This window comes from Siniperca chuatsi, linkage group LG14 (assembly GCF_020085105.1).
Source record: "Siniperca chuatsi isolate FFG_IHB_CAS linkage group LG14, ASM2008510v1, whole genome shotgun sequence".
Lineage (NCBI taxonomy): Eukaryota > Metazoa > Chordata > Actinopteri > Centrarchiformes > Sinipercidae > Siniperca > Siniperca chuatsi.
In genome coordinates, this window is record NC_058055.1 from 22,169,768 (window position 1) to 22,187,624 (window position 17,857).

General features: G+C 40.5%; 1 protein-coding gene across 3 annotated transcripts in view; it reads left to right on the top strand.

Annotated features, from left to right (window-relative positions):
• mcama (melanoma cell adhesion molecule a) overlaps nt 1-17,857 on the top strand; it is a 49,978-nt gene that overhangs the window by 12,457 nt on the left and 19,664 nt on the right. For all 3 annotated transcript variants that reach the window (XM_044221740.1, XM_044221738.1, XM_044221739.1), the window contains exon 2: nt 17,483-17,616. In XM_044221740.1, coding sequence (XP_044077675.1) covers nt 17,483-17,616 — 134 coding nt within the window. The remainder of the gene's footprint in view (nt 1-17,482; nt 17,617-17,857) is intronic.

Consider the following 17,857-nt stretch of genomic DNA (forward strand, 5'->3'; position numbering starts at 1 on the left):
TTTGCACTGTCATTCTTTTTTTCATTTAAGATGCCAAAGTTCTCAAATGTTTAAACACAAGCAGCATACAAGAACTTTTACTAAATAAAACAGTGTATAACTGGCAAGATTTTGACTTGAATATGAATCTATCAAATCAAAGAATAAGTAAACAAGATCACAGATCTGACCAGCTTTTTCAGTACTTCACAGTTTTTTATACTCAGTGCTATTGACACTGTACCAAAAAAGGCCCGATTCCCAGCCCTAAGTATTACTGTGTTTGGTATCAAAATTGTGACAGATCGACCGGGGTTTGGGCAAATTAAACATTTATTGAGTTTGATTTTCTAAAGAAGAATGAGAACCTTGTATTTTAAGAATCTGTAGGCATTTTCTCACTCTCCATCCAGCTACCAGAAGTCATAGAGTAGATGTGTGGGAGGAATTTTAGACAGATGCCAGGCAGTTTGAAGTAAGATGAGCTGAATTTGAATTAGAAAAGATCAAACAAATGTGTCCTTTTCTAACTGTGAAAGTCTTTAATATGGATTCCACAGTATGCAGATGGAGTAACATGAGCTTTTTTAGAGTAGATTATTTGGTTATAACAGAGTTTGCATGGTGACTTGTTGTGGGCTTTGTTGAGAAATGTCACAGATCTTGACATGGGACGTGATAACAGGCTTTGTTCACAGATAAGAATCAGACACTGAGGGGCGATGTCCAAAACACAGACAGGATTTACTAACGAGCCTCAGTGCAGAGTTGACTTTTGAGGCAATTTAGTGGCTACCAGACACTGCCAGCGCCTTTTGAAGACGTGTCTGATGAAAGCTGTAATGTGATCTACCTCTGCAGCTCAAATTTAGGGTCTGGAATCTGCCCTGTGGGGCTTCTTCTACAACTGCAATTTTAGAATAAAGACGTGCCAAGGCTCCAGACTAACACTATCCCATGCACTGTAAAAACTGGTTTGAAGACTATCTGAATTACTAATAATACCCTAAAGGCTGTGGTTAGCTGTTGGCAAGCACCTTCCTGGTTGAAGTGAGATGCAGAGTTAAGTATCAAAGTCATCAGTCATTTAAATAGATGATTTGATGACACACTCAGTGTTTGAGTGTTTTCCTTTACTATATTTCCTGCATGTAATTAGATTTTTTTTAGCTGAACTTCTTTTCTGTAATTATTTACAATACAAAAAATAGTGTCAAACCTTCCTGGGAGTTCTCTGCTAACAATATAAAAACGAGAGTGTGATAAAGCTGAACCATGAATTATTTTGTAGCTGGAAAACACTCAACATAATAAAAAACTTGAACCAAAACCAAATGAAGGCATCATGCTTACCGTGATGGATTATCTAGCTTTGTGGCAGCCAGAATTATGCGCCAAACAAATGAAATTTGGTGTGTGTTATTACAGGCAAAATGGTATATGCGACCAAAATAAACCCTCAACTCATTTGGGTTTTATTGGTGCAGTCTGTGCAGGTTGGCTGGAAGATTTTGTTGAAATTTCTGCAGTGACTAAGAAGTATCACCTGTCATGCTTTTAGTCTGTCCATTTGTCTGTCCATGCATGCAACAGTTTTCCCCAGTGCAAAATATGTGATCATTTCTAATGATTTTGATATTCCTCAATGACTTTCACTCTCTGACTCCATAATAGTCTTCGTGTTCTGGGAAGTGATTTTTGGCAGACCTGAATGCACTTCTCAGCTGTGACAGCAGAACAGCAGAAAAACCTGTTAGCGTCCCTCGAGGTGGAGACGAGAACATGAATCTTATCTTAGCTAAAGTCTCCCTGTAGTTTTTCTGACATCATCAGAAGGTGACAGAAGCAGACCCCGGTGCCAGACGGCAGCCTCTCCACATTGAGAGGAGTCATTTGAGGTGGTTTGAGCATCTGACAGGGAAACCCCCCGTGGAGACCGGAGGAGCTGGATGAGGTTGCCGGGGAAACAGACGTCTGGGCTGTTCTGCTGGCCCTGTTGTGAAAGTGACCCTGACCTGGATAAGTGACTGAAAATGGATGGAATAGACAGAATTAACTATTGTAAGGCTAAGAAACCACACCATGTTTTCATGAATCTGACTTTTGAATGTCAGCTTTCATTTGGTGTGTAATTGTTAGTTTTCTGGTCTGAAAATGTGAGTGTGGTTTAACCAAATTACTTTTTTTTAATACTAAGCCTACATTTAAGGTTTATTATACCGTGCTGTAGCAGAAAATATCAGACTATTTTAGGACCATATTTTGTTGCCTTTTTATGTTATAAGTTTTAGGGGCAGCAAAAAGTACCTATTAAAGTTAGATTGGCCATATTATGATTTAGCAGTCATTGCCATATTCATTTACTCTTCCTGGAAGTACGTACAAGCTGTGCCAAAGATGCCAGTAACTGCTACATAAAGTGTGTTTGTACAGCTTTAAGAGGAGGTATTAGCCCCATGTTTAAGTTGCAGCATATGTCATACCTATCTAATATGCAGTCATATCGATGTAACAGACCCCATCCAGAGTCCCATTTAATAAGTTATGGCTCCTGAAGTGCTGCACAATCTTCAGATACTTGATTTAGTTTCTTAATATCCCTTACTGTATACAATATGTCAGCTGGCTACATATGTTAAGTCGAAAAAGCAAAGTAAATGAAACTAGCTTTTTGGAAACCGCGTCCAAAAATACCCAAGTAAGGTTGACGAGCAGCAAACCTGCTGAAGAAATCTGTGACTCTGCAAAGCCCCTTGCAGGGCTGGAGGAGTCATGACGCCATGGGCTTCCTCCACCTCCAGCCAGCTTGGCATCTGCTGCCCAGCAGAGACCAGGAACACTGATATCGACAGGCCTGAAAAAACACACTTGTGCTTGTTAAAGGGTAAATAACACATAGCAAATAATAGTGGTGGAGTAAGAAATGCTTCAGACATGTAATACTGGAAGATGGCTGTAAATGATTCATTTAGATTGTGATCTTCTTGTCACATTCTTGAGTGGAGTTTAAAGCCAACTCTGACCATCAGTTCTTTATATCTCACCACCTACTGGGATTGTCATTTAGATCAGTGATTCTTAACCACTGGGCCACAACCATGCAGTTCTTGTTACCCAGCGGCAAAGATATTATGTGATAACAACATATATCTCCTACCTCACCTCCCCACCCTCTTTTGCTAGCAGTCTGCGCATTGCCAGATGATGTATGGCGTAAGTGAATTTTGACAGAGTTTGAGTGCTACATCGGATAGGTTTCCATCACTAATTCTAACCTGGAGAAGAGTGAGTGACAAAGGGTGAGAGAGATTAGCCGTCAGCTAAAAGAATTTGCCAAGAGAGATACATTAATCCTACAGATTAGTTGCTAAGACACTGGCTCAAATTTCTCAGGACCTGTGAACTCAAAGGTTAAGGCTGGCAATGCTCTGTATTTTTGTTATTGTCTGTAAATCTCATGAAAAGACTTCCCTCCCCTAACACGTAATTATTAAGAAATGTAGAAATGTATAGTTTCATTTTTAAATAAAGGTTCAGCAATTTCTTAAAACAGCTGGGCACTGTAGTTTTAGCAAATATCACTCAAACAGGAGTAAATAGTGCATTTTTGCCATGAATTTAAATTGTGAAATAAACCGCAGTGATGAAGGAACTTTCATCGGTGTGGCTCACTGATGTGTTTTTAGACAACAATTGAGGTCTATGGGACAGCGGAGAAGCTATATCAGGCTTTGGCTTTGAAAAATATTGAATATCACCAGACTCTCTTATATTTGGTCTTGAATGGTTATGGCAGGTGCTGAACTTCCATAAAGTTTGGGAACTTGCAAGAAACAGATTTAAAAAAAAAAAGTATGGTCAAAACCAAAGCAGCAGACACCCCCAACCCAGGATGGTCTTTTAGTCTCCAAGCTCAAGCTTAGATAACCCCAGTGACATTGTCTGGGTTTTCTCAGCTCCTCCAGAGCCACAGAAGACATTTAAAAAATCTGTTTCCACTGACTCAGTAGTGCTTTCCACCATGAGAAAATTGACCCAAATGTGTAAAATCAGTGGAGAGTCCCTTTAATAAGAGGCAGTCATGCTGTCAAAGGTGCTGACGTGGTTGTAGTGATAGATGTAGCCTCACCTCAGAAAACTCTGAGGTGACCAAAAAATGAGCCGATACTTTGGAACTTGATTTAACTAAACTTTGGCCTACTTTATAACTTTTCAAACTTCACTGAATAAACTTAATTTTTCAACTTTATTCTGCTCTGATTCAGCATTTTCAGAGTTATATTGCCTCCATGTTCTCTTGTTCATCCCCTTGTGTTTTCCTAAGTAGGCAACTACCATCATTCAGTGGACTCAATCTGCCATAATCATTTGCTGTAAGCATTTGATCACCTTATCCAAATGTCAGCTGATTGGTCCTGTACGTGTCTAACTGAGCTGAATTGATTCCCAAGTGATTTACAGACTGAAATCTGTATCTGACTGAAAATGTTTTGAATCAACTCGGGAAAAAAGAGTGAACACGACTATTGTGACTGTTAAACCATTCCCTTCTTTATTCTGTTAAGTATAACAGATCACATACAAAATAAATGACATAACAACTTCAGTAACACTTTACTAAACACTATATAAACATTTATAACATATCATAAATGGTGTATAACACACTACAATGTAGTTGTAAGCAGATTTTTAAGTGTTTATTAATGTACAGTAAATGTCAACAATTACAACTTATCCTGTGAAGACATATTTTATATTATTACAACTTAGTTTTACTATATTGTCATTCATTATCTGTTTATCCAATCTCCACTTGTGATGGGTTTCTAAGGTGAAAAATATAATATTGGCTCTGCTCTATCTTTGGCACATTAGTGTTATTTTCAGTGCATTGCCTGGCTTGGCTCCCGTTCAGCAGGACATCAGGCTCTGTTTGGCTCTAAATGAACTGGCAGTACTTCATTCACTGACACTGGCAGTCTACTCAAAATTGTGAAGCAGCATATTCATCACTTCTCTTCATTATAGACTTCAAAACCTTTTCATATTTGTCTTTAAAAAGTACACAAACTGATAGGATTTAACGCACTGTAACATCAGAGAGAGTACTTGGGAAAGTGTACTAATTGAAAAGGTTCTATTCAGTTAGAAAAGTCCTAAACGCACAATGAGCATTTCAATACTGCTTTGATTTGATTAAGCAGGTCTGATTGGAGCACGAGGAACAAACATCAAAAGCCTGTTTACAGACTATAATACAATCAGAGTTAATAACACTCCATGTGTACCGTCTTGCGTCTTGTGGATAATTCTCTAGGTCGTCTTAGCTCACAGATCAAGGCCGCTGGTCTGGATCTTTGAACTTGACATTTCAAAAGGGAGAGGATAAAGAGATGCTTAAATATCAAATCCTCCCCCACTCCCTCAGCCCTGATATTGGACACTGTTAAAAGATCAACCGCCTAATCAAAGAGGAGTGTTCTGAGTAGAGGATTTTCCCAGTGTGCCTGTCTGTGGAAGTTAATTTATACATGTTTTAGCATAAAATTGGGTTATCTAACTTTTGTCTCATGAGCGCTTGTGTGTATGGATTCTTGTTATATATAAAGCTGCGCTCGTTGCCACGTGTTGACTAATATTGTGCCTTTTGTTCTGTTTGGTAGATGTGATGATGAAGTGTAGTATTGTTAAAAGGACTCCACCAGGGACATCAAGTCCCTCTAAACAGTAGTTTCCAACTCCATGATGGTCACATTGTGTTCTTAGTTTTGTAGTGTTGTATCATTCCTCTCAGTAGTGGTATTGCACTCAACAAGTTCATTTCTAAGATCTGACTTTGGTGAGTACAGTGTTATCATCAGAGATAAAAACCATGAAAATTAGAGTAGCATTAATTTAATTTATTTTTTGCCTATTTACACATCCAACAGACACCGAGCAACATTAGCATTCATTTGGAGTCGTGTTTCAATGACCTAATGAATGTAAGTCCAGTATTCACTCTCTTATTAGCTTTACTTTTGGTCTCCACCAATTCTTGAGAGACATATGTGGCTCTTCAGCTGCTAAATGCTGCACTGTGTTCACCAACTAGTTGCTAACTTTGTCTGTCTGCTGTATGCTGCTGGGCAGGTAGCATACAGTGAATTTTTAGGGCTTTTTGACTGAAAACAGCTGTCCCCTGCTGCTGCAAATTAGGTTGGTGAGAAGGATGACAGCGAACCAAAACAGTAAATTTGCAGGCCGTAAAAACCAAACAAATGAGCTGAAAGATGCTAAAATGCTCTGTAGAGCAAAGGAGAAAGGCAGAGTCAGGTGATAAATCTCTGTGGGTTCATCTCTATGACTGACCCCTTTTACATTACACATAGTCATTTGGTCCACTGTTAATAAAAAAATATTGATTAGTGCAGCTTTAAGACCCAAGTTGTGATTACCAGAATTTTCCATTAAACTCAGGTTGAACTATGAGAACCATTTACTCTGACTGAGTGGTGAAACAGATCTCAGAATTGAACTTTGAGCACATTGAATAACAGTTGAATGCTATACATTATTGTGTATGTATTTGTGTATTTACGTACAGGAACATATAGTGTAGGTAGAATAATTCATTTGATTTACAGCCTCTGTAGTGGTCTCTGCTTGGAAGCACAAATTGTTGGCAGAAGTTTCCTTTGGGTGGCTTTTAAGCATGATGGATCAGTTTTGAGCGTGAAAGATCATTTTGTTGACCAATACACCGAAAAAATACAGGAATGTCTTACTTTTTGACAGTACTTGAACATAGCATGAGTTGGGAGAGGGTTAAAGGAAGTGCAAGGTTTTTTATAGATGCACAGGTGTGTGTGTGAGAGGGAAATCAACAGGCATTTCATTGTGTGTGGTCCTGTGATAATACTCTTCTAAGTTACCCCCCACCCCCATCCCTCCACACACACACACACACACACACACCCCTATTTGCCCTCCTTCCTCTCTTCTCACTGCTCCTACACTCCTTCCCACAAATCACTTGACAAATGGGCTGCCCACAGGTGTTGCTGGGGCACTCCCCTCCCCAGCTGCCCCTGTCCTCCACAGCATGGGAATGGGGGCGACATTACTATTGTTCACAGCTGCTTGTGTCAACTTGAACCCCACCTCCTCCATCCTCCCCAGCCCAGCAGGACACCCGACGACTGGGAATCCAGTCATAACCACAGCCCTGGCTCAAGGTCTTGGCACACTGTGGCCAAGTGAATAAAACAAGTGGTGGATATTGTCTGCTGAGCCCTGAGAACTGGAGTCTCCCAGTCTAGAGATCAAGATAAAGTAGGCATTGAGCTGCTCACTGCTCTCATATCAAACAATGCAACTGGTTATGAGTTCTGAACACAGATGCATCATTGTGTTTGACATTGTGTCTGACCGACTGCAGGCATGTGACTCCCGTTAGAGTAAAAGGAGAAAGTGTTTATTACATCCTGGAGGCGTGCACTGTGTTTTGATGTGAAATACACGGCAAGTTTGTTGTGAAAATACACAAGTTTTAGATCTGTGAGATGTGTCAATAAGGCTGTTGTGAAGGTGAACATGTTTTGAAACTTTGACTCTCACAGACTGTGTTTACATGCACACAACAGCCCAGGTTATTGGGGGAAATCGGAAAGCATGTTCATATGCACTGTACATATTGTCCTTTCTTAATAAGAACAGTAATGTAATTAATAGAGCTGAAAGAATTAGTCGATTAATTGCTTAGATGACCGAGTCCAGCTTTCCGTCTGTGGGGTTAGGCCATTTTCAGACTGACAGTGTGTAAAAAAAAATCTGCAGCCTTCTCATTTCACCACATTGATACCAGCAGGGGTAATACAACGCAAAGTCGTCTGGCAATGGCCAATTATATACGAGCTCATATTTGTAGAGTTTACCTGGCCTATCATGGAGATGGAAGATAAAATGCTGCCGTGATCATTTTCCAGAGTTGTAACATCTTTTCAAGCCAGAACCCATATGTGCTTTGTTTGCTTCCCGTTGCCGCCCTCCTCCACAAGTTTCCCTCCCCCACCCTGCGATGCCTGACACTGTTTGGGCTGCACGCTCCTTAACACAGCCATAGAACATCTACAAAGCTCTCCAAACAAAAGATTTACTGATTAACTAGACAAAACATTGACATAAGTCTAATCTGATCTTAAAATCTTTTTTTGTTTTCTGTGATTCTGCTGCCCTGCTGCAGTCTAGCAGCTGAAGAGAGCCTGGGAGAGCTCAATTTTAGTGATTGGTTGATAAAATTCCAGTACAGGAATACATTCACCGACCCACACATACATATGCAGACCTTCCTATCAGTGAGATTTTCATCTTTCTCTTCTCTCAGAACAGCTGCATGCATGTCCACTCAAACATTGCTTCAAAATTGAAAAAGCAATCGTGACAGAAAACACTGATAGGCCCTTGGAAGTAAAACATGGTCTTTTTAGACAGGTCTTTGGCATTAATGTATTCAAGTAACCAAATTACTGTTGGCTTTCTGGTTTCTTAAATCTAGTTTCCTTAATTAGGCTTAGGGTTTAGGAGAAACCGAGTTACATAGTTTTTACCACAAATGTAATAAATCCTAGAAATAATGTCCAAATTCATTGTGAGGTTCTAGAGCTGAAATGAGTAGCCAATTAATCAATTAGTCGACAGAAAATTAATCGGCAACTGTATAGATTATCGATAAATCATAGTTTTAGCTTTTCAAATGTGTGCATTTGCAGCCTTTCTCTGTCTTATGTAGTACTAAATCGAATATCTTGGAATATCTTGGTAAGGGGTTAACCCAGGGATTTCTGCCATACATGGTTATGCATATATGGCCATCTCTTGGCCATCCCACTGGACAGTAGATGACCTTGTGTGAAAGCGCCATTTGAAAGGTAACCCATCTACTCAGAGTTTTATAAAAGAAAGCCTCATGTTAAACTCATAATGCAGTGTTTCCTGTAGTTGGGTAGCATCACAGTCAAATCTTGTGACAAATTAAAGGAAAAACCAAAATAAAATGTCTTAGTAAGGTGTTGTTCCCCCACGTGGCAACAGCTTCAGTGTTCTTTGACATGAATTCTCATGTCTCTGAACTCGACTGGAGGGATGAACACCATTCTTCTATCTGAATATTTGTCACGTCCAGCTGTATCTGATCCACGTGTCTGTCACACTCTTCTCTTCTGAAAGCACATCGTCTCTTATCACTGCCCAACACACTGGGGATCATTGTAGTTCAGCTGTGAATGTGGTCAGTTGTAGAAATAGGAATGTGAGGCAACGGTTTGTGAGGTGATTGGAGCTCTGCCCATTTTCACACCTGGCCAGTCATGGTGGAAAGCAGGCGTGGTCATTGGACTATGGGTTTCAGATGGATTTTGATGGGGGGGTCTGTCAACGAAATTGAGATTATTATTTAATACAGTCCAAACAACATTGCTTTTGACTCATGTAGAGAGCGTGTGTGTGTGTGTTGGGGGGGGGTTAGTAGGACTGGCCTGGGCACAGGGAGTAGCCTCTCCTCCTCATTAACACAGCAGTGCACCTGTGATCACTCTGATATTCTCTTTGAGAGCATTAAGCTTCTCAGCGGGGGATTTGGGGGGGGGGGTTCGCCATTTTGATCCCGGTGAATTAGGTGTGGCACACTCGCCCGACAGCTCGCCTCATGTCTGGTAGATGGGATAAAAGGAGAGGGAAGGCACAAATAGGCCTTTGTTGTAGGGCAGGCGCAGCTTGAATGCTAATACAGTCAGATACAAACAGACCCACAAAACAATGTAAAAAAAGTTCAAACAAACGGACAGACACACGTTCACAGCAATGGAAGAGTTTGTGATTTCTCTGAGGGAGTGTACATCAATTGCTCAATTACAAAAATTGATACAGTATTTATTCAGGTTAGAAACAAAGAACTTTGGCAATTAGAATCCATCGATGTGAAGCATATTTATTAAGCGTAGGCCTACATATAAAGATAGAAGATAGGACAGGATCCCCCAGAGTGACCAAAGCCAGCAGCTAGATGATGGAAAGTTAAATGTTCTGGAACATGAGGGCAATGGTGGTGATGAGGAGATGGTGGATTGGTACAGTACTAGGTCTGAAAGACCAAATCACAGAATTGCAATGATATTTAAAGGACAGCATCCAAGGACTGATTGGCTCAAGGTACGCAGGCAGAAAGATGATTGGTCAAATATGGTGACATCAGAATTGTATATTTAAGAACTTTGACAGTTTGGGCAGGTGGAAGTGACTGAAAAGATTGGAATGGAAAGAAATAAATGAAATTCACCCATAGAGGAATAACGGCCAAACATGAGAGAAAAGAACTTTCACCAAAGCTTCATGACATTCAGTTCACACTCTGCCGTGCTGGGAAAAAGTAATAAGAGATGTAGTTTTTTCAATGCTACTTTCTTGAAATTACCCGCTGACACACCAGAAACATGTTTCACTTTTAAATAAGACAGACGAAAGAAACCCTTAGTGAGAGATAGTGTTAAGTTGCAGAAGTTAATGGAATAGCGGCGAACCCAGATGTGACGTCAGGCACTCGGCTGTCTATAAATCATGAATCTTTACGTGTATTAATACATTTTCATGTCACGTCATAACCCTCACTTTCTGCATATTTCCTGTTTTATTCAAAGTTAGCAGAATTCTTGGTTTCTGGATATTGATATGGAAGTCATTACCTCAGGCTGGCCCTCTCTGCTGGATGGTTGAGGGAAAGCTGATTTAGTTGGCACCTAGTTTGTAGCTTTCAAGGATATTCAGCACTGTGATGATGACCACAGGGGCTGGGATAAGAAAGCCTTTGTTGGAGTACAGCAGCAAGTCAGCGTGCTGTCGTCAGAGGTTTGATTAGAAAAAAGGTCTCCTATTTATAGTGTTAGAATAACAGCTGAGGCCTCATACCTGGCCCCTCTTACCTTAATGTCTCGTCTTTCACACACTTTAATATGAGACGAAGAAGAATCACTGCTCTTTCCAGATTTTGGCTACCTCGAAATCTCATTTTGTCCAGCTTCAGTGAAGTGGCATCACTCGACATGTTGAATGTTAGATTAATCAATGGAAATGGTTCAAAAGCTTCATATATTTGGTTGTTTTAATGCCTGCATTTCATGATAGTACTCCATACTTGTGGTTTGTATTTTGTCCAAACATACCAATCCATTTAGGGGAAGGAAATCCAATCATGTAACCTTGAATTGATATTTATGTTTGAAATGGAAACCAAACAGAATTATACTCAGTGTTTCCTCCAGAACTGCAGCATTGTGGTCAGGGGTATTTCTGGATTGTGGAACTGCAGTTGCTGTTGTTCCCAGTCTCAACATTAGCTTGAGCGATACTGTTACTGTATTCAGGCACTATCCAGGTGCGAGCATTCAGATACTAGATAATGGTTAATCCCTGGTTGTTATGGTTGGATCGGTTATGTTCTTGGCAAGCAGAATGACTATATAATAAATTTATGTTGTACTTCCATGTTTATAGCTGTGGGGTTTCTAGCAATGAGGTACGCATAACTGCTAAATTCGTTTTTAGGAAAATATGTTACCATAGGCTAATTCTCCAAATTTGTTTTTGTTCTGCTGATAGCTAAAGAAACCCCCCACCGATGTAGATACAGTGTTTAGCCTGTTGACCTTTAATTAGCCATCCTGTGGCTGCGGAGCAACCTGCATGCCAGAGCCCAGCAGCTCTATAGGGAGTCTACTGATGGGTAGTGGATGCAGAGGAACAAGCCACACTCTCTGCTGAACATCAGATACAAGCATAAATAAAACATTCATGTTACTCCTTTAATGAAGTCTCACCCATCGGGTGTGATGATGAAAAATTAATGCAGCTGCTGAAGAAGTTGCTAACCAGCGGGAATGATTAGCAATTCTTTAAAAGCCAGTGTTGGCGGACTGTTTATTGGAGGTTGGAAGATGTAGTGAAACCCATATATCATATTGAGAAACATTCGAAGCATAGCAACATGTTTTTTAAGTCATGTATGCAGGCAGAAAAAATAACTGTCAAGGTAAAAAAGAGAGCTGAGGTGTGTGTAACCAAACCAAGTCCAGCAAATTCAAAGAAGCGTCTGCACAAAAATGTTGGGCTTGTATTTGCAAAAAGAGATGGTCTGTGCATGCAGAATACTCACATATAATCATGCCAAAGTACCAAAATTGCACTGTGCTGCCTGATCTGCATACACTTCAGTTGTGCCACTCCACCACGTCGGTGCATGTGGGATAGTTTGGAGTCAGGAAATTAGAAAACAGATGCAAGTGCAAAAGAAATTGACTACTGCCCCGTGAAAATTGCATTGCAACTAAGTTTGCACAATGCAAAGTCTTCTGAATGAAAGGTCGGTATCAGCCCCATACGTTTCCAGTAGTCTTAACCTGAGTGAGTCCACCTGGAACTGGAACTGTGATATGCTCTGCTGCATGAAAGGGGGGATCAGTGATGCATAAAGAGGTGCCTTTGAGGAGATTTGCAGCACTTCCTTATCTCTCTATGTGAAAGAATAAAGCCTGGACCCATCACTGCCACTGACTGTCACCCAGGGAACAGGCTGCTGGGAGATTTGTGCCAGATGCTGCTTCTGAAAGCACAGACGCATCAGTAGGACAAGGAGCTCTCATCTCCACTGTAGGACTGTATGCTTTCACTGTGTGTGAGTGTGTGTGTCTGTGCTCTTTGATGTCAGGCAGTACACAGTGTCCCCCAGGTGTTCGACACCACACCAGGGTTGCGTATTGAGAAATCCTCCTCCCTGTCATCCACACTTACATGCTAGCTTTTTACACCCTACACTCTCTGAGGGACTCACAGTGTCCACACACAACTTTTTTTCAGGCAATCTCCAGGTCTTGAAAAAGTCTGAAACATTGATCTGCTATTACATTTCCTCATAAGTAGTTTCAAAAAAGCTTCCAAAATATGTATGTGGAATAAAATGTATGACATTACATATGCAGACTATGATGTATCTGCTTTTTTTTTAACCTATATGATCCTCGTTTTTTAATTTTCAAACCCCAGACACCATGTAAATGAAAATATTTGAGATCTTTCTATTATTTTCTGCTCACATCCCCAAGAAACAGCCTGACATATCCAGTGGACATGAGGGTTTATAGATAATTAATTACAGAACGTCTTTATGTTCTCAGAAGCATTCAGTCTTATTTCATGGCTCACCAGGCATGTGAGGGATTAGGTTGAGTAAATGAGGCTGGTTTGTTGTGTCAGAGGTGATTTGGACTCTTATCAGTGGTGGAGCTGCAGATCTACTGGAGACCTAAGCTGACAGCCTTAATCAAATGGGAAAGCCAATAATGGTGACCACTTTAGTCTGCGTCTGAGGGTATTGTCTGTGTGTTAGGTGCATAATGAGCGACTGAATGCAAAGGCTGTGTCCCCCTCATGTCTGTTATTGTCTAGTATTCGCTTATATCGTGTGAGTATTGTGTGAGTCTGTCTCTATTTGTCGTCTCTGTTTATTCTCTTAATTCTGTCTGTATCCCCTCTAACATGCTCTGCCTTCTCTATAAATGTTTTAGAGGGGTTAAAAGTGCTTTGTAACAGCCTAGATCATTATCAAATTAATTTTAATACTTTACAGTAATCACTCTAAACAAATGAGATCATTCCTGAGAATTAATTAGTGGCACCAAGTGAAATATGTCATGCATTCAGCTGAATTACTTTATAACATGAAGAGAGATTATTTTATTTTACAGAAAGAAAACACTGGTATTTATGGGAAATGTGGTCTTAATTTTGAGGAAGGTTGTGTTCCATCAGTCTTTCCTCATGCTCCTTTACCCAGAACCCCAAGGATGTGTATGAGAGAAGGAGACAGAAGTGAACAGAAATGGGGCAGTTTTTTGTTTTGTGAGAAAAAAGTCGGCATCTATTACATGAGAAGCGGCCTGATCACAATTTCAACACCCAAGCACAGAAGTTTATAAAGAAATAACTAATTGGAATGAATGGGGTACCATTTCGGAAATCATGGTATCCATTTCTCTTAATTCATCCATAGTTTCTTCGGAGAGATCTTCCCAGAGATCTTCCTGGTTCATTGATCTTTCAATGACAATACTAACATGCTGATGTTTAGCAGGTAATGTTCACCATCTTAGTTTGGCATGTTAACATGCTAACATTTCCTAATTACGAACATTAAATGCGTAGAATATCATTAGTTTGGCCTGCAGGCACTTGGTAAAATAAACCAAAGTATTCTGCAAATAAATCATTGACCTGATGATGGTGCTAGATGAGAAGTTAAAGTATCACCAAATTTCTTACAATTCATCATGAGGGAGACATTAATGTGTATACCAACTTTCATAGCATTCCATTTTTGTAGTTGTCAAGACATTTCACTCAAAACCACAAATGTCAAGAGATCACCAAAGTCATTGGGATACATCGTCTCAGAACCACAAATGTCTGTACACAATTTTGTGCCAATCCAACCAATAGACACTGAGATGTTTCACAGGATAAGTGAAAACTTTGACCTGCTGATGATGCTAAAGTAAAAGTCAGGGGATCACTATAATCAGTATGATTCATCCTCTGGGGAACATGAATGTCTGTACAAAAATTCCTGGCAATCCATCCAGTGGTTTTTGAGAAATCTCAGTCTGGGCCAAAGTGGCGGACTGACTGACCGACTGACATTGCCATCCCTAGAGCCACGCCGCTAGCATGGCTAAAAATGTCAAGTACTGAAAGCTGACATTGAATGTCCTGTCAGATTTTTAATTATGTTTACCTAGTCTTTAATCAGTTTAGTGATTTAAATCATAATTTTGCCAGTTTTAGAGTTTTAGGCAAAGTTCTTGTACAGCTGCTTGTGTTCAGACATCAGTAAGTTTTGCTTCAAATGAACAAAGGGGTTTTGCAGAAAATTGATCTGTGTTCTTCGATGTAAGGTATCGAAAACATTTTGGTATTGGCACCAAAATGTGTTATATTGGCACTAGTATGGAAAATGTTCAAACGATACCCAGCCCTGCTGTGATGACTGGCAAGATCACAAAGAAGAGAAGGGTGTGGGGAAAGAAAAGACAAATAAATGACTGCATTCAAACTCATTAACTATATCATGGAAGTGATATCCAATATGGTCTTATTTAATCGCCGTTATACTATTACTTTAACAATTACATAATAATGATAAAACAATAGATAATATCGCAGCAGCCTTGTGTGAACAAATCTACCTTTAATGGAGAAGTTAATCTGCCACTTGAAATGTAATTGTGTTTGTTGTTTAACTGGGAAAGTCTCTCTCCCTGCCCCCTTGTGTTGATCATCCTTCTAACAGGCCAGTCATTTGGGGTCTTGTTGTCCAGTCACAGGCCTGATCCTGTCAACACATCCAAATATTCTGGAGTGGTGTGCTGTTTTTCAGAATGAATTAGCTCTGTATCATCCAGACCCAGACAGCAGACAGCCACAAATGTATGCACACACACACCCACAGGCAGCAGTTTTGGTTGTCAGGGTCCATAGATCATGGGTCATGTGTGTTTGTGCTTTAGTCCATGCAGCATAAAGTCACAACAGGAACAGATAAGACTGGTCCCAGGTTGGCTTTGGAAGCCAAATCCCCAGCAACCCCCCACTGCTAATCGGATTAGCTGAAAAGTTAGCAGCACGGCCCCAAAGAGGCACAACATTTTTTACACTGACGTCTGTGACATATTTTTCTCTCCAGCCTGCTTCTTGTCTCAAAGCCTTCTCACATCATCTTTGTCACAGTAAACAACAACTTCAGTACACAATGAACTGTTTTTAACCTTTGGTTTAGGGATGGAAAAGCATCTTCTGGCTGACTGGTGGGTGGGGTGTATGTATGTGTGTGAGGGGGGAATTGGTCCACCCAGGTGGGGGAACAATGGTGCGCCCGTTGTCTTGAAAGGAATGGTTGGCTGCGCATAGGCTCAGGCAGAGGAGGGAGGGACAGAAAAAAAAAAATTGTTGTGAAAATGATTGGTGCTGAGGTGGGGACAGGGTAGTGATGGGGGAGCAGCCGGCTGAATGGGGGCAGCAGGGTGGCAACTGGACTCTTAAAGCTCTTTTCATGCTTGGTCTGTTTCAACCAACGCTGAAAACACATAAGAGGACACTGAGGTCTAGCCCTTGCTAATTGTTTTTTCTTTCTTTTTGAAAACCATTAAATAGTCAAGAACAAAAACTGGGATGTCTCCAGGTTTTTTGTTTTTGTTTTTGTTTTTTTTGCCCCTCGGTATATGGTAAGGCGAAAAGTATGTTTTCCTAATATGTTTTCCCATAATACAGCCGCCCAGTGCACCTAAAATTTGGCCTACTATAATATCAATAAACACAATACAGTTGAAAAAAATCATAGGAATAGTTCTGCCTTAAGACAATAAAGCTTGCTTCACAGTTTTCTTTTTATGTTTTCCTATAGTGTTTTGTATGTTTGTGTGTATGTGTATTCTGTAGTGTTCAGTGGTGGAAGTACATTTACCTAAGTACTGTGGAGGGAAATATTGTACTTTTTACTCCACTACATTTATCTGACAACTGGACTGTAGTTACCAAAATAATTAGAAATCACCTTTTCAGAACCAAAGATATCTTGAGTGATAGTTCCGAATCAAAGGACACTGACCTTGAACTGGTGTGCGGAGATATTCAACGATCATACTGGGAGAAGTCAATGATAGAAGAGGCAACGGTCTCTGTTCTGTACCGTTCTCTACTTGTGAGAATCAAAAGCCGAAGCAGGCGAGTTAAGGAAAAGAGGCTACACTAAAATGGTCAATGACAACACATGACAGTAAATCCACTGAACGTAACACAGGGACACCTGACAGTGTAAGGGGGAATGGAGGTGAGGGGAAGTATCCTTTACCATCTTGTATAACAACCAGATTAAACAGAGAAAATAGACTTTTTACGCCATCTTGTTTTTCTTTGTCAGTGTGTGAGCTGGCCCCTCTGTAACCTCAGCCAAGTCCAACATGGCTGAAAAAGCCCTTGGCTCTCTGAATCAACAGCCCAGTGTCAAACTGGCTTGCCTTCCCATGCCTGCATTCCCACAATGATGCCTAGGGAACTGATTTTCTGGCCAAGATGTGGTTTTGTGGTTACAGTCAGCCAGGCAGAAGGGAGATGAAAATTATGCCATGTGGACAAGAAGCCTTTTCTTCTTTGTTCTGCTAACATGGCAGACAGGCTCAAGGTTGGCCTGGGAAGGTTGGTCAGTCATCTGCCAAACACAATGCAGTTTAGAATTAAATAAGGTTGAGGGTCAAATTTAGAATTAGATGTAGGTAAGGAAGAACACAGTCACAGTAAAATGCCATTTTTATGTTGAGTTTAGCGCTGTTTTATGGCTTTGAATGGTTCATGAATGGGACCATGGCATAGTACCTTTAGAAAGCATGAAGTTGATTTATGTGCATGTCTGTGTGTTTTTCAGCATGGGCCAAGGTGGAGCTGACTATGCATGAGAGTGTTGAGGTGTACCTGGGTGACTCGGCTCAGATCCCCTGCCAGTACAGCTTCACTGACGCCAACAACGAGCCCAGCTTTGTCATGATCCAGTGGTTTGTGGTGAGTACTGTTGGACCCACTACGAAAACTGACACTGCCTGTCTGAAACCATCAAACCGCACACGTATGGAGTGGGGCTGCCCCCTTAAAGTCAGTAATTTGAATCATGGTCTGGGAGTCCAGAGCTTAGATTCTAGTTGTAGCATCAGACAAAATGAATAAACAAATAAATAAGAATTGTCGAAATAGGTAAAATAAGAGGATACAAGGACTTACAAACTCTTATTATTATATATTAATG